The sequence below is a fragment of the Chiloscyllium plagiosum genome, unplaced genomic scaffold (genome assembly GCF_037043375.1).
Source record: "Chiloscyllium plagiosum isolate Xiang-an unplaced genomic scaffold, Cpla_swu_hap1 HiC_scaffold_33, whole genome shotgun sequence".
In the NCBI taxonomy this organism is placed as follows: Eukaryota; Metazoa; Chordata; class Chondrichthyes; order Orectolobiformes; family Hemiscylliidae; genus Chiloscyllium; species Chiloscyllium plagiosum.
In genome coordinates, this window is record NW_028270171.1 from 9,977,941 (window position 1) to 10,003,296 (window position 25,356).

The 25,356-nt window shown below is 43.2% G+C and overlaps 1 protein-coding gene across 2 annotated transcripts in view; it reads left to right on the forward strand.

Moving 5' to 3' along the window:
• syt3 (synaptotagmin III) overlaps positions 1-24,175 on the forward strand; it is a 107,266-nt gene extending 83,091 nt beyond the window's left edge. For both annotated transcript variants that reach the window (XM_043679639.2, XM_087978267.1), the window contains exons 7-9: positions 15,424-15,553; positions 15,736-15,858; positions 18,491-24,175. In XM_043679639.2, coding sequence (XP_043535574.1) covers positions 15,424-15,553; positions 15,736-15,834 — 229 coding nt within the window. In that variant the 3' untranslated portion in view covers positions 15,835-15,858; positions 18,491-24,175. The remainder of the gene's footprint in view (positions 1-15,423; positions 15,554-15,735; positions 15,859-18,490) is intronic.
• Positions 24,176-25,356: the final 1,181 nt, after the last annotated feature.

Sequence of the window (25,356 nt, forward strand, 5' to 3'; positions counted from 1 at the left end):
TCCCTGATTGGGGCTGTTAATCCGGTTCAGTCAGGGAGCTCTGGCTGACAGATGTAAACGGGAGTGTTAGAGATTCTATTCACTCTAAGAGCTGGCTCTGAGCAAGCTGAATCAATGTCCAGGATTGTCCAAGTGGAAATAAAGTATGACAGCATACAGGCCTCTGTTGGGCCATTTCATCTAAGTCAAGCCCTGGGCACTTTACCTCACTACACTGACCTTTGAGGGAGTGCAGAGCATATCCACCAGACTACTATTAGGGTTTGAGTGTTAATTTAAGAGGAAAGGTTGCTTAAACATGGCTTGTACTTCATTGACTTCAGCAGGTCAGGTACAAAATCATACAAGAAAATTCAGACAGGCTAGTTACAGGGATCTTATTACCCTGAAATTCAAAACAAGGGATGTGTGATCTTAAAATTAGAGACAGGTAGTTCAGCAGTGAAATCAGGAAAATCTTATTTTCCACACAAATGGTTAAGGAAATCTGAAACTTTCTTCCTGGAAAAGCTCTGGAGTCAATAAAAATCTTACAGACTAAAATCGATACATTTTTGTTAGGTAAAAGGATGGAGGGATAGGATCAATGATAGAACATAGAACATTACAGCACAGTACAGGCCCTTCGGCCCTCAATGTTGCGCTAACCTGTGGAACCAATGTGAAGCCCATATAACCTACACTATTCCATTCTTGTCCATATGCCTATCCAATGATAATTTAAATGCCCTTAAGGTTGGTGAGTCTACTACTGTTGCAGGTAGCCCATTCCACACCCCTACTACTGATGGATAGATGAAGTTGGCATATAGTCTAACCATGATATAATGGGGTGGTCGAATAGGCTCGAGCAGTAAGTCTTGTTCCCAGTGTTTGGAAGAAGGTGTCAGCTTTGTGTTTTTGGTAATACAAATCCTGAGTATTGCTGAAATCTAAGCTATGTTGCCAAAGCTTTTCATCTTGGACTCATCAAGATGAAAGCAAAAATGCCAAATTTCAAAATATCATAACTATTAATAATAGCATAACAGATTATGGGCCAAGTACTAAAAAATGGGATTAGAATAGACAAATACTTGATGATTTGCATAGATGCAATGGGTTAAGGGCCTTTTTCCATGCTGTAAAATCTCTATAACTCAACTACAGGAGAAAATGTGCTGATTGGTTCCCAAGCTGACCCTGAATGGCCAATGTGTTGACATAGAGAAACCATTGATCCAATGCTTTCCCCTGTTGTAACAAATTGGCCAATTCGTGCAATCTTGCATTTATCCTGATCAAGACCTTTGTCAACATCTCTCTGAGTTTATGTGTAGGCTGGTGGTTTAGGAGCTTAGAAGGACCAAGGGAATTAGAATTAGAAGTCGGTTTATTGTCACATGTATTCACAGACAGGGATACGTGAGTACAGCCAAAAATGTACAAAGTCACTATTTTCGGCACCATCTTAGGTACAAAATCTTAGATATAAATTTTTAAAAATGAAGAAATAAAGTTAAAAGATCAGCATCACACGTCTTATAAAGCTAGGTACAAAGGTTCAAAAGATACAAAATCTTTGGTATAAATTAGAAAAATAAAGAAGTAAAGGTATAAGATCAGCATTACAGTCTTTCTAAAGCAGGGAGTCCATGTCAGGCTACCTCAACGCACACTGAGTCCACACTGGCTCAACTCTCCACCACTGATACTCTCCGAGGAGTGGAGGTAAATACAGAGAAAATAAAAGAAGAGGAAGAAAATAAACACAAAAAGAGGAAAAAGACAAAAAGAAATGGAAGGAATGGACGAGCTCAGGCTTTGGAGTCATACTCTGCCATTTTAAGTGTGATGTTCTGAGGATTACTGACTGAGTGCTGATGTTACAGCAGGAAGGACTGATTGCAATGAGTAGAGAATGAGTGAGACAGAGAGATGGACAGAGAGAAGTTGCAGGCCCCTGAGGTACGGCCATTAAAACCCTTGGTGGCACCACCAGTGTGGGAAATATTTAGGCTTTGTAGCCGTATGCTCCTGCTCACCTGGCTGGCCACATGTATCTTTGTTTGTTTTTTGTTTTGTTTCTTCATTTCTCTTTTGTGTGAAAGCCCACCTTTCCTTCTTTGCCGTGGTTGTGGTGGAGGAAGACGGTTGCGAGGTGACAGCAGCGTGATGGATCTGGGTGTCCCTTCCTCATGGCCTCAGTGGCCGTGGCTTTATTGAAGGCTTCGTCATCAGTGGGTCTGGTCCGTCCCTCCTGGCAGCGGTGCATCGGTTTCAGCGGGGACTCTGGTTTATTCCTCGTGGCTGTGGCGGCAATCTGGCGGTGACTGAAGTGACGACGGCTTCAACGTCGGTGAATTGGTGATGTCAGATTTGTTAGGCCTGCCCTCCCTTTGACAAAGCCATGCTGACTCTACCATGCACTTCTAGGAACTCTGAATCTCGTCTTTAACAACGCACTCTAAAATCTTACCAACAACTGCAGTCAGGCTAAACAGTCTGTAATCTCCTGTCTGCTGCATCCATCCCTTCTTATTCAGGGTTGTTATGTTAGCCATTTTCCAGTCCTCTGGAACCCTCCCGAGCTCTAATGATTCCTGACAGATCAACACAAGTGCCTTTACAACCTCCTCAGCTATCTGCTTCAGAACCCTGGGATCTATCCAACCTATCCAGGTGATTTATCCATCTGCTGACCTTTCAGCTTCTCCAACACCTTCTCCCTAATGCTGGCTACTCTGCCCACCTCTGCTCCCTGACTCTCTTGAAGTTCTGGTATGCTACTAGTGTCTTCCATCATGAAGATGGATTCAAAGTACTTATTTATAATTCCTCTGTCATTTCTTTACTACTTCCCCATTACAACTTCTCCAGCCTTATTTTCCAGTGGTCCAGTGTCCACTTTTGTCACTCTCTTACCTTTTATATATTTAAAAAGCTCTTGCAATCTTCTTTTATAGCTTACTCTCACTTTTCATCTTCTCCCCCCTCACTACTTTTTTAAGTTGTCCTCTGCTGGTTTTTAAAGGTTTCCCAATTCTCTGGCTTCCCACAAATCTTCACCACATGATATGTTTTCTGGTTTGCTTTTAGACATTTTAAATCAAGCTGGTTCAGACACATTACCACCTGTGTCTGGGGCAAGTAGGACTTGAACTTCTGTCCAGGGGTAGGGCCACTACCAATGTTATGCTGTCCCTTCACCTTAAACTCCCTTATCAAGTCTACCTCATTACACAGCACCAAATCCAGAAATTCCTTGTCCCCTGCTGGACTGAGCCACAAGCTGCTCCAAGAAACCATGTCGTAGACATTTCACGAATTCCTTTTCTTGGGATCCACTACCAACCTGATTTTCCCAGTCCAGCTGATGTTGAAGTCCCCCATAATCATTGTAATAGTGCCCTTCTTACTTGCCTTTTCTGTCTCCTGATTTATTTTCTGCTCCATATTCTGACTACTGCCAGAGGCCTGTAAATGCCTTCCATCAGGGTGTTTTTTTCCCTTTGTGGCTCCTTAACGCTACCCACACAGATTCTATGCTTTCTGACCCTATATAGCTTCTAGCTATTGATTTAATTTCATTTCTTACTAACAAGGCTACCCAACCCCCATTGCTCATCTGCCATTCCTTTTGATAGAACACATAGCCTTGGATATTTAGTTCCCAGCCCTGACCCACTTGAAGACACATCTCTGTGATGTACACAACATTGCACACACCAATCTGCACTACAAGTTCATTTATCGTGTTTTGTATACTGCATGCATTCAAAGCTAAAAATCACACAACACCAGGTTATAGTCCAACAGGTTTAATTGGAAACACACTAGCTTTCAGAGAGCTGCTCCTTCAACAGCACAACCATCTGATGAAGGAGCAGCACTCCGAAAGCTAGTGTGTTTCCAATTAAACCTGTTGGACTATAACCTGGTGTTGTGTAATTTATAACTTTGTATATCCCAGTCTAACATCGGCATCTCCAAATCATGCATGCATTCAAGTACAACACCATCAGTCCTGTGTTGACCATATCCTCTCATAGTTGTTTGCTGTGCTTGAAGTTAAATTTCTGACCATTTCCATATACTAAGTGACCTATAACTTGTTCTGGAAATTTTGATAACCTCTCTTGAACCTTCCCCCCAGTTTAACTAGTTCAAAGTCCTTGTCTCTTTGATTTTTGCCATTAGTTCATCTGCCCTATTCCAAATGCTTTGTGCATGAAGATGCCAAATCTTTAAATTTATCGAGGAACTTTTATGGTTCCTTGGTACAATGTGACATTCACACATTCTGCCCCTTCCATTTATTTTCTAGTCTATCCCATCACTCATCAGCAATCCTATCTTTTCCTTTACCATTGATTTTGTAATGTTTCACGTAACTAAACTCAATCCCCCACTATTTAGTCTGAAGCCCTATCTATAGCCCTAGTTATATGATTCTCCAGGACGCTGGTCCCAGCATGATTCAGGTGGAGCCCATCCCATTGGAACAGCTCCCTCCTTCCCCAGTACTGATACAGTCCCACAAATATGAATTTCCACATCATTATGTGAACCACGCATATACCTCTTTAATCTTGTTGAGCCTGTGCCAATTAGCTCATGGCTAAGGTGATAATCTGAAGACTAATACTTTGCTGGTTCTGCTTCTTAATTTAGCCCCTAGCTTCTCATAATTGCCTCAGCAGAACCTCTTCCCTCTTTTTACAATATGTTATTAGTATCTACATGGACCGTGACAACTGGAGCTTTCCTTTCCCACTTTATGTTCTTCTGCAGCCCAGATGAGATATCCTGAATCCAGATACCACAGCCTTTTGGACTCTCGATCCTGGTCACAGGGAATAGTGTCTATACCCTTGACTATACTATCCCTGATTACAACTACATTTCTCTTGAATGACTCCCTGTACCAAGGTGCAATGGTTAGTTTGCTCACCCTTCCTACAACACCCACTCTCATCCACACAGGGGAGCAAGAATCTCAAACCTGTTAGGCCGAAGAACTGAGGCTCCTTCAGCACTATTTCCTGGATCCTGCCGTGCTGTGGATTCACACCCTCCTGTTCCTGACCACTAACCGAATTCTAGGTAGTTAATCTAAGGTGTATAACTGTCTCCTAAAACACAGCGTCCAGGTAACTCTCTCCCTCCCTGATATGTCACAGTATTTAAAGTTCAGACTCCAGCTCATCAACGTTTTTTATTTCAACAATATACTTTATTCATAAACATTTTTATATACATACGTTTACTAAAGCAGTTCAGTTCTATACCGTCTTTGTATGTGGAAAACAAATAAACATTGGAGTTTGACTTTGCTGACAGTTCCAACAACCCAAAAGACATTTCTTACTTATGCAAGATACTATTTACATATATTTGAGGCACCAGGAGACTTCGATAACCGAATGGACTTCTTTATTTCAAAAATATACTTTATTCATAAAATTCTTTACAGACAAACATCGTCACTAAAGCAGTTCAATTCTGACAGTCTTTTCATAATGAGAATAAACAAACATTTGAGTTGGACTTTACCAACAGTTTCAAAATACCCAAGGCATTTCTTACTTATAAAATACTATATTTACATACATTTGAGACATGAGAGGGGTCTGATAACTGAATGGACCCCCATTTAACTTCGTCAGAATGACCTTATATAGTGGTCTTTCCTCACTGCGCCTTGGCCACAGCTTTCCAAACTTTATGGCATCCCTCAGCATGTCGTGCTGGACCTTAGACTGTGCCAGTCAGCAACACTCGGTCAGGGTCAACCCCTTGTTCTGGAAGATCAATGAATTTCGGGTAGACGAAAGAGCATCTTTCATTGAGTTGATGGCCTTCCAGGCTCAGTTTATGTTTATCTCGGGATCAGACTATAGAGCACAGAGTCCATATCACAGAACTGCTCAGGCTGACCTTGACAAAAACCACAGCATCATTCTCTCCAGACTTCCTTTGCAAAGGCATAGTTCAATGGGAGATATGTGACAGTCTCTACACCCGAGTTTTGAAAAGATTTGTAGCTCAGGTTGTGGTTCTGGATGTAAGTTTGCTCACTGAGCTGGAAGGTTCATTTTTAGACATTTCATCACCATACCAGGTACCATCATCAGTGAGCCTCCGGTGAAGCACTGGTGATATAGCCCACTTTCTATTTCTGTGTTTAGGTTTCCTTGGATCAGTGATGTCATTTCCTGTAGTGATGTCATTTCATGTGATATTGTTATTTCCTGTTCTTTCTCTCAGGGGGTGGTAAATGGGGTCTAAGTCAATGTGTTTGTTGGTAGAGTTCCAGTTGGAATGCCATGCTCTAGGAATTCTTATGGTTAACTCTGTTTGGCTAGTCCTAGGATGGATGTGTTGTCCCTATGCCTCTCCAGCTGCTTTGAGGGCAGTGCGGGGTGGTGCAAACCCCTACCTTTCCAGGAATCAGTCTGTTAAACCTTCATTACATTTTGCCCATAGCCAGAACATCCTTCCTCCGATAAGGAGACGAAAATGGAACACAATACACTGGATGCGGTCTCACCAAAGCCCTGTTCAATTGCAGCAAGACATTCCTGCTCCTGTACTTGAATCCTCTTGCAATGAAGGTGAACATACCTATTTGCTATCTTCACCACCTACTGTATCTGCACACTTACTTTCAACAACTGATCTGCAAGGACATCCAGGTCTCGTCACAACTCCCCCTTTCCCAATCTATCGCCATTCTAATAATCCTTTCCCTTCCTGTTTTTGCTCAAAATGGATAGCCTCAAATCGATCCTTGTTATATCTTATTCTTTGATTTGTCCTGGTTGAACAGAATGTAAATACACATGCACTTAGATACACCTCACCTGCACGTGCGGCCACACATACACACACACGCTCATGTGTGGACACACCCATACACAGGGCTCACACACTTGAGTTACACACTCGCTCATGCATACATGCACCCAGATGCACAGACAACATAGACAGTACAGGTACACATAACCACACACACATAGATAGTACAGGTATACATAACCACACACACACAGATCGTACAGGTACACATAATCACACACACACACACAGATCGTACAGGTATACATAATCACACACACACACACAGATCGTACAGGTATACATAACCACGCACACATAGATAGTACAGGTACACATAACCACACACACACAGATAGTACAGGTATACATAACCACACACACATAGATAGTACAGGTACACATAACCACACACACACAGATAGTACAGGTATACATAATCACACACACACACACAGATCGTACAGGTATACATAACCACGCACACATAGATAGTACAGGTACACATAACCACACACACACAGATAGTACAGGTATACATAACCACACACACATAGATAGTACAGGTACACATAACCACACACACACAGATAGTACAGGTATACATAACCACACGCATACACAAACATATGCAAGTGCACATAAACAAACACACCCAGAACCTTCACACACACATTCATATATAGACATGCATACACACTTGGCAGACAGACACATAAGTGCACACATTTACACACACGCACAATTACACACATGATTACAAACACACACGCCGGCTCACACATATACTCCCACACACAATGAAGGTCACAGAAGAACTGATGTAACAGCCCTTTCAGCTGAATTTAAAAGTGAGTGTCAACCAAGAAATGAGAAATACAGTGTTAGGCAAAGAATAGGAAAGAGGCACCTGGAGAAAAGGCTTTTGTTCAGAGTGTGAATTTTGTAGCAGTACATAGACAAAAGAATCCACTTTCCTATCAAATGCTTGCAGATTTCTTAAAGATTTAATGTTACATTTACTCACGACAAACACCTGAGATTACAAAGGATGCTTTCCTTTGTAACGGTGTATGCATTAACCATCGCTCCAGATGCCTCCTTTCAATATCTCCCAGCTTCACATTACAGTGGCCTTGCTTTTAAATTCAGTTGAAAGGGCTATTACATCAGTTCTTCTGTGACCTTCATTCTTAGTTTTACTGAAGGTTTTATTAGCTTGGCACACTGAAGAGGCTGCAGCACTCTAGAGTACAACCTCAGGCTACCTGATGCTGAAAATTATGTGGATGGATTTCCTGGAAGATTCAAACATCACAAGACGATTGCAGCTACAGGCTCATGGTTTTATTGCCATCCAGTACATCTCGAGAGGAGTAACCCACAAAATGAAGTAATTCACAGAATGATCAAGGCTGCTGAGCTGAATCTCCCTTGGTGGGGATGGGGCAGGGGGAGGCAATGCTGAAGGGACAGCAGAGTTGAAAACGTTGGACTTTATTTTAAAGTGAAGCCTTTTAACTAGAGGTGTGGGAGTCTGTCTGCAGAGCTTATTCAGTGCCCTTGTGGTGAATGTGGGTTAATCACACTTGAAGCTCTCTAGCACTTCAGGTCACATTATTTAGCAACATGTGTAATTCTTGCTTCTCCTGACAACAGTTAAATTAAGACAAGTGCATAAATTGGAAAGGATGATAGGACTGTGTTAGACTGTGGAATTTCTCCTCACAATTGTTTTAACTTGTGGGACACCTTCTCCATAAAAGCTTATTTCATTCACTCACCATAGAAACTCAGAGCCTGAGTAGGCCGTATGGTGCCTTGAGCCGGCTCTGTCATTTGATATGAATGTGGCTGAACTGATTGTGGCCTCAACTGCACTTTACTGCCTCCCCTCAATATCAAATGCAGCCTTAAAAAAAATTGAATGACTCAACCTCCATTACTCTCTATGGAAGAGAATTCTACGTTCTCATGACTCTCTGAGAGAAAAAGTGTGAGTCTCTTTATTGTTAAACTGTATCCCCTAGTTCTTGTCTCTCACATAAAGGAAAACATCCTCTCAGTATCCACCTTGACAACGCAAGATCTTAACATATTTCAGTAACATCCGCTCTCATTATTCTAAACCCCAGCTCAACTTTTCTTCCTAATACCTTCAGCCCACAAATCCATCAATCGAAACTACTCTGAAGTGCTTCCAATGCAGTTATAGCCACTCTTAAGCAAAGGATCTAAAACTGTAACCGAACTCCAGATGTGGTCTACCCAACATGCTGTTCGGCTGCAGCGAAGCATCTCCTTATTTTGTATTCTAATCCATTGGGAATAAGTAGAAACAGAGATGGAAATGTGTTGCTGGAAAAGCGCAGCAGGGCAGGCAGCACCTGCTGTATCTGCGTACTAACATTTTGTGATTCATGTAGAAGGACATCAAGATCCCACAGAGTTCTTCAGACTCTTTCCATTAAAATAAAATGCTGCTTTTCTGTTCTTCTTGCCAAAATGTACAAGCTCATATTTTTCCACATTTTCATCCATCTGCCAAATGTTTGCCCACTCAATTAACCTATTTATAGTATATCCCTTTGCAAACTCCTTATGTCACCTTTACAACTTACTCTCGTATCTATTTTTGTGTCATCAGCAAATTTAACACCATTTGGTGCCTTCAGCCAAATTATTGTTATTAATTGTAACTAGTTGAGGTTCCAATATTAATCCTTGTGACACTAGTTACATCCTGCTAGTTCAAAAATGACCTGCTTATTCTTCAGATCTGCTACCTGTTTGCTGACCAATCCTGTATCCATGTGAATGTGTCGCTCCCCACCCCACGAGCTCTGGTTTTGTTGCGTTTGTGTTTAGTTATTGTTGTAATCTGTGATGTGACATCTTATCGAATGCTTTTAGGAAATTCAAGTACACCACATCTTTATCCATGTTGCCTCTCATTTCCTCAAGAACTCCAATATATCAGCCAAAGATGATTTCCCTTTCACAAAACCGTGTCAACTCTGAGTGATTGAATTAAGATTCTCCAAGTGCCTTGCTTCCACCTTAATAATAGATTATAGAATTTTTCCTAAGACAGACCTACAGCTAACTGCCTATTGTTTCCTGCAGTCTTGCTCCTTTCCTGAATCCACCAACCATTTTACAATCTGATGCAGAACCTAGGGAACTTTGGAAAATTGTAACCAATGTACTTACTATCTCAGCAGTGACTACTTTTAATACTCTGTGATGAAGTCTATCAGGTCCTGATGACGAATCATCCTTTTGTTCAACTAAGCTTCACAGTACTACTTCCGTGATGTTTGTAAAAAGTTCCAAATTAACATGCCTTGATATACAAGTATTTTTGGGATATTTGTTATGTCTTCAACAGTGAACACATTCACCGGATAACTGCTCAACAATTCTGTTGATGACTTATTTACCCAGTATTAGACTGGCATTGGAGGCGGTTCAGGAAAGGTTCATTGGGGCTGATCGCCAGCATAGAAGGATTTGCTTATAAGGAGAGGGCGAGTGGTTTGGGTTCATACTCACTGGAGTTTAGAAGAATGAAAGGTGACCTTACTGAAATGTACGAGATTCCCAGGGTCGATGTAGTGAGGTTGTTTCCCTTTGTGGAAGAGTCTACGACCAAAAGGTATAATTGTAGAGTAAGGGGGTCACCCATAAGACAGAGATGCAGAGGATTTTTGTTTCTCTCTGAGGGTTGTGAATCTGTGGCATTCTTTACCATAGAGACCGTGTTGAGGTTGGGTCATTAAGGCTGAGATAGATGGACCTTTAATCAAGGGTCACGGGAAGGGGCAGCAAAGTATTATAGAATCATAGGATCCCTACAGTGTGGAATCAGGCCCAACAAGTCCACCCCAACCCTCTGAAGAGGAACCCACACAGACCTATTCCTCTACATTTACCCCCCCCCCCCCCCCCGACTAATGCACTGTATTAAATCAGTATTAAATAAATGGAAATATAGTTAAGAATTATCAGATCAACCAGGATCTCATTGAGTGGGGAACAGACTTAATGGACTGAATGGCCTACTTTGTTCCCATATCTTATGGCATCAACAGTTATTTACCTCATTACTGGCTATGGGAGAATTGGCTGCAATTTTTCTACTTTACCTAATATGACCACCCTATCTAAAACACATCATGAATTCTAACATATTTGGGAATGCTTGTGGAAATGTGATATAAATGCAAGCTGGGACCCCATTCAAAGGGAAGAAAACCTTCTTCCTCACAATTGCCTAGCATTACTACCAAGGACATCCTCAATATGCAAAATCACACACAGGAACCAATCCCCTTGGTCGCAGTTGGCCCAAAATGTAGGCACTGGATTTGACCAAGTAACTGAGGTCAGGACCTGGCCAATCAATTTAAATCCTGTGAATCTTATTAGGTGGTAAATTTGATTGACAGTCTTTTCAGAGGTTGAGTGATCAAAAATTTGATTTGTTCCAGTTGGGCTTGGAGATGTAACTCTCAGCTTCCCTTGTACAAATTGAGGAATCTTTCATCCATGTGAGATAGATAGGTCGCACTATCGCCATGGAGACCTATCAACAAAACACCATGTAAACGACATATCCTTTGCCACTTTCTCTACCAAATGAGCAGGTCTCATCTTTAACTTTCTGTGAAGGGATAACTGCTGTAAATCTATAGTCTGCTGTTGCTTCAATTCCATTCATTATTTCCACTGGGTGTCTGACAGCTTTAACCCTGAACCACAGTCGAGTGAAATGTGGATTCTGCTGCCTTCCTCTGTCAGCATTTATTACATCAAAGCACGCTTGCAAACAGCAAACTGAATTTAGAGTCAACAAAGGGCTGTGCTTAATCCTTGGGATCACTGTAGATCACTTGGATATCAGGCAGTGAAAAAACACACTCTGGGCGACAGACATCAAGGGCGTACCTGATGTCTGAGACATTGGACAATAGAAGGCCATCATAAACACACAGACCACAGACAGAGAAGCTTGCGCACATGTGTTCACACACACACACACATACATACACACACAGACACACACACATATACACATACACAGACACACACACACACATACACACACACATATACACACATACACATATACACACATACACACACAGACACATATACACACACAGACACACACTCACATGTACACACACACATACACACACACAGACACACACACATACACATATACATACACAGACACACACTCACATACACACACACATATACACACACATATACACACACATACACGCACATACACACACATATATACACACACAGACACACACACTCACATATACACACACACACTCACACACACATACACATATACACACGCACACGCACACACACACGCACGCACACACAATTGTCGAAAAATGTTAGAAGCTGTAATACACAGTGGAATATTCCATAAAGATGCACCTGTGTGCCAATTACAGGTTGAAAGTGCAATTGTTGCGATGTAACACAGACATGGGTCAGCTAGTGTTTAGTTCCCATAAGATTTGGGGGAGATGATGATCCCGTTGATGAATATGCCAGAGGCTCCTGCTCTGGGATGTGGGTTCAAGTCCCACCATAGTGACTCGCGGAATTAAATCCAATTAATAACTCTGGTATTAAAATCTTATTTCAATAATGGTGACCACATTGATCATTGGATTCACTAATGCCCTTCAGAGAAGGAAATCCACCATCCTTACATATAACTCCAGACCAACAGCAATGTGCTTGACTCTTACCTGCTTCCTAAAATGGCCCGAGCAAACCCCTTGATACCAGGTCAATGAGGGAAGGACAGCAAAATCTGACTTTGATCTTATGAAGAATACATTTTTTACAGGTGGTCAGGAAACATCTCATGTTAGAAGGAAGGAGGAATGTTCCAGCTTTGTTATAGGGAGTGGGGGTAGGCTACACTCCTGATGGGCAAGAGCACCTTCCTTCCTATTATTTGGAAAAAATTGCAAATCTCACATGCGCCTGACTGTCTATTCCTCCCTTTCTGGCCTGTGTGGGTGTAGAATTAAAAGCTCTTAACAAACTCAATCGTCCCTTAATTATTCATTTACAGTGATGGGCGTACTGCCGATTTTCAAGCCTACTCATCCAGCTCGGAGGTAGTGGGTTAGCCACCCTCCCTACATTACATGACCTCCCACCCCCCCACCCCCATCGAAAAACAGAGCTGGTGGGGGGCATATAATATCCAGCTCATAGTCATGCTGGTAATCTAGGAAATGGGGCAACAGAGAACATGCCAAAGGCAGAGGCAGCAATTAAAAGTTAAACTCTTGTGGTGTAATGGTACTCTCCATGCCTCTGGGCTAGAAGGCCCAAGTTCATGTCCCACCTGCTGCAAAGGTATATTGTAACATGTCTGACTAGCTTCATTGCAGGTATCTCCAGTCTAAAGCCTCAAGGACAGCTGCTGTTCCTCTAGATTGTGTTGGCTTTCACTGGCACCCTGCAGCAAGGTGGGGAATTAAAATGGCAGGGGTTTGGAAACTTGGTATTGTTTATTTGTTGGTTCACGTGAATGGAAAAAAAACACTAGCCTGAAGGTGAGGGCCACTATGTAATCATTGTCAATTGTCATAAAACCCATCTGGTTTACTATTGCCCTTCAAAAAAGGAAATCTGCCTTCCTTTCTCAATCTGGCCTACATTGAGTCATAGAGTTGTACATCCCATTTGCCAACATTTGGCCCATATCCCTCTAAACCCTTCCTATCCATGTACCCATCCAGTTGCCTTTTAAATGTTGTAATTATACAACCTGCACCACTTCCTCTGGCAACTCATTCCATACATGCACCACCAAACAATTGTCCCTTCTGTCCCTTTTATATCTTTCCCCTCTCACTTTAAAACTATGCCCTCTAGTTTTGGACCCCTCACCCTGGGAAAAAGACCCTTGCCTATTTACCTTATCCATGCCCCTCATGATTTTATAAACCTCTATCAGGTCACCCCTCAGGCTCCGATGCTCCAGGGAAAACAGCTCCAGCCTATTCAGCCTTTCCTAATAGCTCAAAACATCCAACTCCGATAACATCTTTATAAACATTTTCTGACCCTTTCAAGTTCAACAACATCTTTCCTTTGGCGAGGAGAACAGAATTGAACATGTGGAAAGGTTTGGAGGGATATGAACCGGGTGCTGGCAGGTGGGACTAGAATGGGTTGGGATATCTGGTCAGCATGGACAGATTGGACCGAAGGGTCTGTTTCCGTGCCGTACATTTCTATGACTCTATGTGACTCTGGACCCGGAGAAATGAGGTTGGCTTTGAGGCAATTAGGAATGGGGGGCACATGCAGGCCTGGACACCATTGCCAGCATCCTAGGCATGAATAAAAAGGCAGTGAGAATGGGTAAAATGGAGGGAGGGTGGTGAACATTTAGGGATACACAATAAACCACTCACCGATCCAGTGACACTCACATCTGTGAACAGAGACACTTTTCAAGAAAGCATTTACAGACTGAACAGATTCCAATTTCGAGCAGCCACAGTGATTTGCTTTTGGGCCTGAGTTAAACAACTGCTTCCTTGAATGAGGTAATGTTGTCACAGGAGAAGGGTTGAGAGCGGATGGCCTGTATTCATTGGAATTCAGGATATTCTACCGAAACATAGAAAAGGGGACTTGTCAGGAGGATTCAGAGCAGATCTGTCTCCTTGTGGGAGAGACAAGGGGATGTAGTTTAAAAATAAAGGACTTTCCGTTTAAGACAGAGATGTGGAGAAAAGTTTATTTCTTTCAGAGGGTTATCAGCCTTTGCAACTGCTTTCTGCAGACAGTGGTGGCTGGGCCATTTAAGTTAAGCGAGTTAAAAAAATCACACAACACCAGGTTATAGTCCAACAGGTATATTTGGACAGTGTTGACAGCTACCCAGTGAAGGAGCAGCGCTCCGAAAGCTAGTGCTTCCAAATAAACCTGTTAGACTATATTTTTTTTTAGATTAGATTACTTACAGTGTGGAAACAGGCCCTTCGGCCCAACAAGTCCACCCGACCCACCGAAGCGTAACCCACCCATTCCCGTACATTTACCTCTTTACCTAACACTACGGGCAATTTAGCATGGCCAATTCACCTGACGTGCACATCTTTGGGCTGTGGGAGGAAACCAGAGCACCCAGAGGAAACCCACACAGACACGGGGCGAATGTGCAAACTCCACACAGTCAGTCGCCTGAGGCGGGAATTGAACCCGGGTCTCTGGTGCTGTGAGGCAGCAGTGCTAACCACTGTGCCACCGTGCCGCCCACAATCTGGTGTTGTGTGATTTTTTAAGTTTGTCCACCTCAGTCCAACACCGGCTCCTCCACATCTAAGAGAAGTAAATACAAGGGATTAGTGATGAAGGAGTGGGAGTAGGCGGGGAAGTGGAAGCAAGGCCACTATCAGACATGAGCTGATCAAATGGTGCAAAAAGCCACGTGGGACTGAATGGTTGATTCTTGCTTCTAACTTGTCTGGTCATCTGTCTCATTCCTTTCGCTTCAGAAACACCTCAAGCTGATCCTGTCTCTTGCTCTCTCTGCAGCATCGGTCACAACGAGGTTATTGGGATGTGCTGTGTAGGGAATGATGCTGATGGTGCAGGTCGGGAACACTGGACTGAAATGCTGGCCAACCCACGCAAACCCATTGAACAATGGCAGCAGCTTGTTGAGGTGAGCTGCGAGCCGGCCTGTGTAGTTTGCAAGTCTTGGATGAAGGCTTGGAGAGTTGTCTTTGGCAAGAAAGGCAGTCTTCTTTGATCTAAGATAAAATCCTAGTGCTCAGCCTGTCTATAGCTTTCAAACGCATTCTGATTTGCTGTCTCTGTTGTTCTTCCTTTTTCTTTCTACCTTAGGAAAAAGTCATGAACAATTACATGACAAAAAGTTACACCACCAGTACAGGTGCCACCAAACCAGTTAGCATTGTGGTGGAGAGTCCTCATTCAGACTGAGAGTCTTACCATACATCACATAAGGTGGGTGCACTTGCCATTCCCATGAACAGGACGCATGTGGGATGTGGGCGTCACTGGCTAAGCCAGCCGTTATTGTGTGTCCCTAATTGCCCTTGAGAAGGTAGTGCTGAACTGCCTTCTTGAACCGCTATAGGTAGACATGGTGTCAGAGGGAGAGGTTTCTTTCGACTGCTGCCTTTCCCTTTGAGCCAGTTAGAATTCCTGTGAGAGAGATTATGGGAATTCCTGTGAGAGAGATTATGGGAATTCCTGTGAGAGAGACTATGGGAATTCCTATGAGAGAGATTATGGGAATTCCTGTGAGAGAGACTATGGGAATTCCTGTGAGAGAGACTATGGAAATTCCTATGAGAGAGATTATGGTAATAATCTACACCAGGAGTCTTGCGTACAGGCCTTTGATCATTTTTTTCAGACATTGCGAGTTTTCAGAGGCTAGCTCTGGGGAATGTAGTAAAAGGCAGTATCTTTATACCAATCTTTTGCCACATGGGCAACTCATTATCCAAATTCCAATCTTGCTTTGTAAAAACAAAGGGAACAGATGTCTATTCTGGATCATAGGCGAATGTCATCAATATTTCTCCTTCACCCAGCCAGAGGACAGTTAATCTTACCCTAGATGTTGCTGTTTCTACATTCTCTATTGATGAAGACACCTCCTGCCGCTCAACCTCTCTCCAAAGCCTGACTAGAATGTTTCATTAGCACTAATTGTTGTTTATAGGCTCCTGCTGACACTGTCAAAGAGTCACAGAGATATACAGCACAGAAACAGATCCTTTGGTCCAATTCATCTATTCCAACCAGATAACCTAAATAAATCTAGTCCCATTTACCAGCATTTGGCCCATATTCCTCTAAACGCTTCATATACATATATCATCCAAATGTTTTTTAAATGCTGTAATTGTACCAGCCTCCACCACTTCCTCTGGCAGCTCATTCCAGACACATACCACCCTCTGCGTGAAGAAGTTGCCCCTTAGGTCCCTTTTAAATCTTGCCCTTCTCACCTTAAACCTATGCCCTCTAGTTTTGGATTATCCCACCCCAAGAAAAAAGACCTTGTGTATTTACCCTATCCATGCCCCTCATGATTTTATAAACCTCTATAAGGTCACCCCTCACCATCCGAAGCTCCAGGAAGAAAAACAGCCCCAGCCTATTTAGCCTCTCCCTATAGCCCAGATCCTCCAACCTTGGCCACATCCTTGTAAATCTTTTCTGAGCACTTTCAAGTTTCACAATATCCTTCCTAGAGCAGGGAAACAAGAATTGAACGCAGTATTACAAAAGTGGCCTCACCAATAGCCTATACAGCCGCAACGTGACCTTCCAATTCCTGTACCCAGTACTCTGACCAATAAAGGCAAACATACCAAACACCTTCTTCACGATCCCATCTACCTGTGACTCCACTTTCAAGGAACTGTGAACCTGTACTCCAAGGTCTCTTTGTTCAGAACCTTACCAATAAGTGTATAAGTCCTGTCCTGATCTGCCTTACCAAAATGCAGCACCTCACATTTATCCAAATTACCTCTTAAAGTTCAGCTAGTAAAAGGCTCATTAATTGAAGTCTGCTCTTTATGTTTTTCTTATTTAACCCTTACAGTCTCATTCACACTAACAGAGGGGTTGGGGTAATCAGTCAAGTGATTCAGTGAAAGGAAGAATGTGTACTTGTTCAGACAGCTCGGGGCCTGCAGACATCTCTGGAATTGGAGGTCTTGCAGCACAGTGGGTTTCTGTCCTTACCTCCAGGTTCCAGGTTCAGTTCCCAGAACTTGATAGTCATAGGTTGTGTGTCATAACCTGCCCAAACAATTGATAATCAATCATCAGGTGTTTCTGATAGGCCTATGGTAAGAGCAGGAGTGTCTCTGTGTGTTAGCTGTAACTCCACGTTAAATGAATCCACACACAGGCATCTTGTGGGACCACCTCGCCCATCCACCCAGTTCTGGTCACCTCACTACAAATAGGATGCGATTCCACTCATGTGGGTATAACAGAGATTTGGCACGGTTGGGGAATTTTAACTGTGGGACAGAGCTGAGTTTATTTTCTTCGCAACAGAGGAGAGATTATGTAGAACTTAGGCAGATCAGAAAAATTATTTCCCAAAATCGAAAGGTCAATAGCCAGTAGTTTTAAAGTAAATGGTGGAAAAGGTAGAGGTGATTTCATCACTGAGGAGTCTGGAACTCGCTGCATGAAAAGTTGGTAGAGACAAAACCTATCATCGTATTGGCTCTGCCGTAACTTAGAGGACTATAGAGAGTGGAATCAGTTTGCGTGACAATGCTTCAGCCAACATGGGTGCGATGGGCTGAATAGCCTTCTTTAAAGCCTGTGTTTCGATCGCTGATAGAACGAGAGAGATTAGGAGAGAGGAATGAAAAGAGTGTTTGACGCAATGACTGACAGTCTGAAGCAAAGTGACAAAAAAGGTAAGATTAGTGAGAGTGAGGCAAACTTGACAGTCAAGCAAGAGGAAGTGACACATAGCAATAGCTGTGTCTCTGTGATCGAAGCAGACAGCAATAAAGTTCTGTGATAAATAGAGACAGTGCTAACCTATTTACCTTCAATTTCGTCCCCTCTGTTTTTTTTTCATCTTCTGCAGGGAACACAAGAAGCCAGCAGTGCATTTTTTTTTCAACTTTTCTTCGGTTTATGAAATCCTTTCTTCATCGGGAAAGAGAGAAAGAAAGGTGGGGGATCAAACCCTACAATGTCTGCGTCCCGGTCTGAGGACAGCAAGCAAGAGGAAATTGGGCAATAAATGGGCAGACTCATCGATTAACCCATGGATCATTTAACAACCATATTCAGTTGCCACGTGTGTCTGTGTATTTGGGATGAAGGTGTCTGGGAGCTCGACTCAGAATCCATTCCAAAACCAAGGTGAACGCTCGAAAACGATGCAACCGCAAAATTCAATTTTCAGGGCAAAAATAACCCTGTTTCGAATGCATGTTTCACCATGGATGTTTGTGGCTTGGGTATGACATGTGTGAGCAGGAAATCACTGGCCCCCCACTGTATCCATCCCTCAACTCAAATCCCTCCACCAATCCCCACCCCAACTTGGGGCTACTTCACAAAGTCAAAATATTATCCATTCTCTGTACATTCCTGCCAATCGGATGGACGGATAACTATGCTGCTGGACATGTGATTTCAATGCACGAATTCCAGGAGAATATTTTTTTTCCAGCCGGTCATGTGTTTTTGAAAGCATTTGGAAGCCAGGAGGTGGTAAGAACCCTCAATCCTTTGGTGGCAACCTTGTTAAGTGAGATCCCACCTAAAGTCAGGTCTCAGGGTAGTGATGGGGAGAGCTGGGGGTTTGTGACATTGGGGCTCATTTATATTCAAACTTGATCATCAGGGAGCTGAACTGATTGGATAAGACTGTAATGTTGTACTGGCGACCAATTTCAGTCTCCCTTTGTCGGTGGAAAGTGATGCGGCGTAGGGTCAATCTAATATGACTTTCTACTATCCACTTTCTTGACTACTCAATCTCTCAAGGCCAGTTAAGATTGCTGGCAAGTCCTGAGGCAGCAATCAGTGGATTTCCAATCTTCTCCACATTTCCTATCATTCCCCACCCTATAGACTCACTCACAGTGTCTCTTATCCCTTCAACACATGCTGTTTGTGAGAGTTAGCAGTTTTGGTCCTGATATTCAAGCCCAGTTGACAGAAAGCATGTGTAAACAAGATTCCGAAAGGTTTCACTGAGCTTTTCAATGGACTTTCTCCAGTCATGGAGCAAATATCCACCCCTTCCCTTATTGCTCCAATTTGATTTCTTGCCAAAGGCCAACTTAATTCCTTGAAATGCAAAAGGTCACGAAAGAGCATCAGCCTAATGATGCAAGTGGGTTGTGAGAACCCCTTGCTCTTTGCTGCTTGCATTCGATCAGGCAGATCACTAACCCCCAACCCCTACCCCCAAGATCACCTACCCCACCATTCCAACTTGTTTATTAAGAATGTATAGATGTGGTTCTTGTGGAGCAGTGGCAGTGTTGCTACCGCTGGGCCAGGGGACACATGTTCAATCCCACCTGCTCCAGTGTATAATATAATCTCTCAACAGGTTGGCTAGAAAATGGGTGCAGGAGGAGATTATTCTCTATCCTGTTTGACATTCAATGAGATTATGGCTGATCCTCAAAAACGTCTAATCTAAGGCTAGCAGGAACCAAACATTTCAAGCTCCAACTATTGGAATAGGAGCAGAATGGGAATGGAACAGACTAGTGGTATTGTCGCTAGGTGATTAATCGAGAGACCCAAGTAATGTTCTGGGGACCTGGGTTCAAATCCTCCCATGGCAGATGATGGAATTCAAACTCCTTAGAGTAAAAATCAAGAATTAAGAGTCGAATGGTGACCATGAAACCATTGCCTATTGCTGGGGAGATCCTATCTGGTTCAATTGTGTCCTTCAGGGATGGAATCTGCCATCCTTACCTGGTTTGGTCTCCATGTGATTCCAGACGCACAGCAATGTAGTTAAGTCTTAACTAGTACGTACAGATAATAAATGCTGGCCCAGCCAGTGATGCCCACATCCTGTAACTGAACAAAAAAATTGTTAAAGTTGTCAATTGGATGCTTTTATTAATAGGAAGGGTTTGGAGGGATATGGGCCAGGTGCTGGCAGGTGGGACTAGATTGGGTTGGGATATCTGGTCGGCATGGACAAGTTGGACCGAAGGGTCTGTTTCCATGCTGTACATCTCTATGACTCTATAATTAGTCTTACATTATTAAGGAGAATAGATATGATTTGAGATTGGGTAGGACTTGCTGCACAATCCAGAATGTGCTAACTGCTGCACGAATAACAAATTTAAGATAATTTGTTGAGCTCGTAATGTAGCTCAATAATGCTCACTAGAAGCAATATGCAATATACAGAGACCCGTCTTCTGCAAACAAAATGAATATGTTCCAGACTTGCCCTTCTTTTGAATTATCTGGGAATTTTCAGAACTAATAGTTTCCCATTGCTTACTTCATGGCAATGTGTCAGCCAATTGTCAATTAAATAGCACCCTTTTGTTCTATATATAAAGTGCTTCACTGGTTTCCAAATTTAATAATGGACACTCCCCTTTAAGAATCCCCCCAAAAAAGGCAGAGATAAACTCCTGCAGGATTTCTCCCAATCACTCAACTATTGTACTGCAAGATCGTCAGAGCACCACCCAACACTCTGCAAAGCCATGCATCAACTGTCTCTCAGTGCCTCTCATGCCTCCTCTGTGTCAGAAGGCTGTGAGTTCAAGTCCCACTCTAGATATTCAAGCACATATTCTAGGCTGATTCTCCCAGTGTCGATGCTGAGAGAATGCCACACTGTCTGAGATTCTGTATTTTGGAGGAGACATTGAGTTGAGGCTCAAGTGTCCTCTGTGAAACGTACAAAACTACTACTGAAGAAAATCCGAAGGTCTCTCTGATATCTCAAGCAATACTTATCCATTATCAGCATCCAACTGAGCCACCCACTCAGTATCATTTACCTCTCTTCTCCCCACAACTTTGCACATTTTTAATTTTCAGACGAGCCGAATGCCCTTTTAAATGTTCCCCAGTTGATCCTGCCTTCACCACACTCTCAGGCAGTGCATTCCAGACCTTCACCACTCAGTGTCTGAAAGCATTTTCCCTCGAGTCGCTGTTCTTCTTTTATTAATTGCTTTTCATCGTGTTCTCTTATTCTTGATCATTTCATGAGTGGGAATAATTTTGCCCTATTTATTCTGTCCAAGCCCCTCCTGATTTTAAGAACCTCCAACAGAACTCTGCTCAATGTTCTCTTCTCCAGAGACAACAGGCCCAACTTCTCCAATCCATCTTCACCACAGAAGTTCCCCGTCCCTGGAAACATTCTCCACCTTCCTTGAAGACAGAGACATGTACGTGGAAGTTGGGGTGACAGTTGGATTAGACTCTGTTGAAATGCCTTCCCTTCCCTCTTTTTTGTTATTCATTCATGGGATGTGAATGTCTCTGGCTGGGCCCATCCCTAATTACCCCTGGGTCTCAATCATCCAGCAACATGTTCGGGCTGAGGGTGACCATTTGGGGAGCAGTACCAGGGGGAGGGGGATGTCTGTGAGAACTGCATTTCAGCAGCTTCAGGAGGGGGAGAATGAATGGCTGATTAGAAGTGTTGGGGACCCAGCAACCTGACCATTTCAGCAATGGAAAGAACTAAAACAATTCCAGGGATCTGTTTCTTCAGAAAAGATAGAGCTGAGAGCTGCCTGGACAGCGGTCTCCAAACTGATGGCAGTTTGATCAGGTGATTGTGAAGGTGATCTTTCTACTGGTAGGAGAGACTGAAATGAAGGGCTGCAAGTATATGATAGTCACTAATCGGTGAATTCAGCCAAAATGTCTTTGGTCAGAGAATGGCGAACATTTTCTTTCTCCAAGCTCATACGACAGTCGTTCACTAATCTCCTTGTGGTCCTCACTCTTCATGAAGGAACTAATCCAATTTCCACTCTTCCAATATGTTCCTGAACTAATACAACACCCCCTTCCCATCCTTCACCCTTCACCCACAGCTGGCCTGATTCAGAAAATGTCTTCTGTTTTCACACATCTGCAAGAATTAAACATTACAACAGCCGCTATCCTGCTGAATTCTCCACACCTCCAGATAGTCACACAGCAAGTGACCCTTACCCTGCTGAATTCTCCACACCTCCAGATAGTCACACAGCAAGTGACCCTTACCCTGCTGAATTCTCCACACCTCCAGATAGTCACACAGCAAGTGACCCTTACCCTGCTGAATTCTCCACACCTCCAGATAGTCACACAGCGAGTGACCTTACCCTGCTGAATTCTGCACACCTCCAGATTGTCACACAATGAGTGACCCTTACCCTGCTGAATTCTCCAAATCTCCAGATAGTCACCCAGTGAGTGACCCTTACCCTGCTGAATTTTGCGCACCTTCAGCCTGTTACACAGTGAGTGACCCTTATCCTGCTGAATTCTGCACACCTCCAGATAGTCACACAATGAATGACCCTTTCCCTGCTGAATTCTGGACACCTCCAGCCTGTTACACAGTGAGTGACCCTTACCCTGCTGAATTCTCCATACCTCCAGCCTGTTACACAGAGAGTGACCCTTACCCTGCTGAATTAGTAATAACTCCATACAGTTACATATTGATTAATACTTAGCCTATTGAATGAATAGTAGCTGTGAGCGATTGCACAGTGAAGAATCTATATTCAGCTGGATTCTCAGCATTTCTATACAGTTTCACAGTCAGTGAGAGTTAACCTGCTGAATTCTCTACTCCTCTGTACAATTACACAGTGGGTAATCCTTACCCTGCTGATAAACATAATGACTCTGAAGTCCATGGATCAGGAAGGATTTGGTAATAACAGAAGGCAGCTTGAGAAAGAGGCATCAGATGTGCAGAATTAGGGCTGGATTCAATTCTATCCCATATTTAGAACTTTGATAAGTTTCTTTATTGGAAAATGAGTCGAGCTCATGGAAAGAAATCTCGCCCCCTACCAGAGATCATGTAATTTTTACATTCTCCCTCCCTGTAGCCGCCCTGTTGTAACTTACTGTGTAATTGTAGAAAGTTACAACTGATTCAGTGGGGGTCGGTTAGCCGGATGGTTGGTTTGCAATGCATTGTGCCAGCATGGTGTGGGTTTAGTTCCTGTACTAGTTGAGATCACCATGAAGATCCTGCCTTCTTAATCTCACCCCTGCCCTGAGGCATGCTGACTCTCAGGTTAAACTCCCATCATTCTGTGGGACTACGGCAACTTCATCTTTTACTCGTTCAGCAGGGCAAGGATCACTCACTGCGTAAATGTACAGAGGGACAAATGATTCGGAAAGGTAGGAATACCAGCAGGGAACCTCACAGTTAGATCCAATCCCATGAGAATATACAACTTCAAGATTGCATGGGCAGAGAAATGGTTCAGAAGTCGGAAGGAGAGGGCAGGAGTAGTCGTTCTGGCTTCAAAATAGAGGGCAGCCCTTTGCTGGTAGAACACCAGAGTAATTTGCCCTGGGACCTCAGCATTTTACATTATTTTCAACGGACATTGATAAAGGAATAGAAAGCCGTATATCCAAATTTGCTGACTACAACCAGTGAGGTGGCAGAGCACATAAAGTATGTGGGGAAGCAGAAAGCTGCAAAGGGACATTGATCGATTAGGTGAATGGAGGAAAAACAGTGGCAAACAGATTTTAATGTGAGGAAGGGCGGGAGCATCCAATTCACACAAAAGAAAGCAAGATCAGAGGGATATTAGAAATAGCGAGAGACCAAGAATTGTGGAGGAGGCAATAACAATAGGAGGTCCTTGTAGAGAAATCAATTTCAACTGGTGTTCAGGTAGAAAAATGATTAAAATAGCTAATGGAAAGTTGGCCTTTACGTCAAGGGGACTGAATAACAAAGAGGTGATGGGAGATAGATTAGAGTGAACACTGCTGGGCCCATTGGAATACTGGCTTAGTTCCAAGCATCTCATCATCACAAGGATCTATTAGTTGTGGAGGGGTTGCATTGAGATCCACCAGAATTACACCAGGGTAAAGGAGAGCTGGTTAGCTGGACAGTTGATCTGTGATGCAGCGTGATTTTAACAGTGTGGGTTCAGTTCCTGAACTGGCTGAGGTCACCAGTGAAATAGCTCCACAGAGACTGGTATCCCATCACCAAATCAGCCTTTATTACAGAGTGTCCTTCACACTGATCCAGCTCCCTTGGAGTGAACAGAACCTCTGACACTACTGTCCATATCAATCAGTCAGGGCTCCCTGATTGAGCCAGGTTAATAGCCTCTATTAAAAGCCCTTCATCAGACCTCTATTCCTGATGAAGGCCTTTTGCCCGAAACATCAATTTTCCTGTTCCTCAGATGCTGCCTGAACTGCTGCGCTTTTCCAGCACCACTCAAATCCAGAATCTGGTTTCCAGCATCTGCAGTCATTGTTTTTGCCCAGGTTAATAGCCCCAATCAGGGAACTCATATTCTATGAGGTGCACCTGGGTGACCACATTACAATCACTAAGTTCCACCTCGTCTGTGTCCTAAGATACTTGTAGCTCCCCCAGAGCATTTTGACATCGGATCAGGTTTCTCCAACTCTGACTGATACAGGTGATGTGTAACACACGATAGCTCACGTCTTGTGCCCCGCATGTCTCGGAAGAAACTCACCCTCTCCTTCAGGTGGCAAAAGAGTCAAGGTGGTGACATCCACCATGTCCATCTCAGATTTTGAGGTGTCTTTAGCACTTGATGGAGAGGGAGAACCAACAGGTTCTGGAACAGTTGGAAAGCCTATTGAAGAACCGGGCATGTTTTGCTCCAGCATCATTTGCTCTGGACAATCACTCTTGCTCCCCATACTAGCATACCATCCTCTAATGTGATCTGGTCTCTCCAGGTCAAAAAG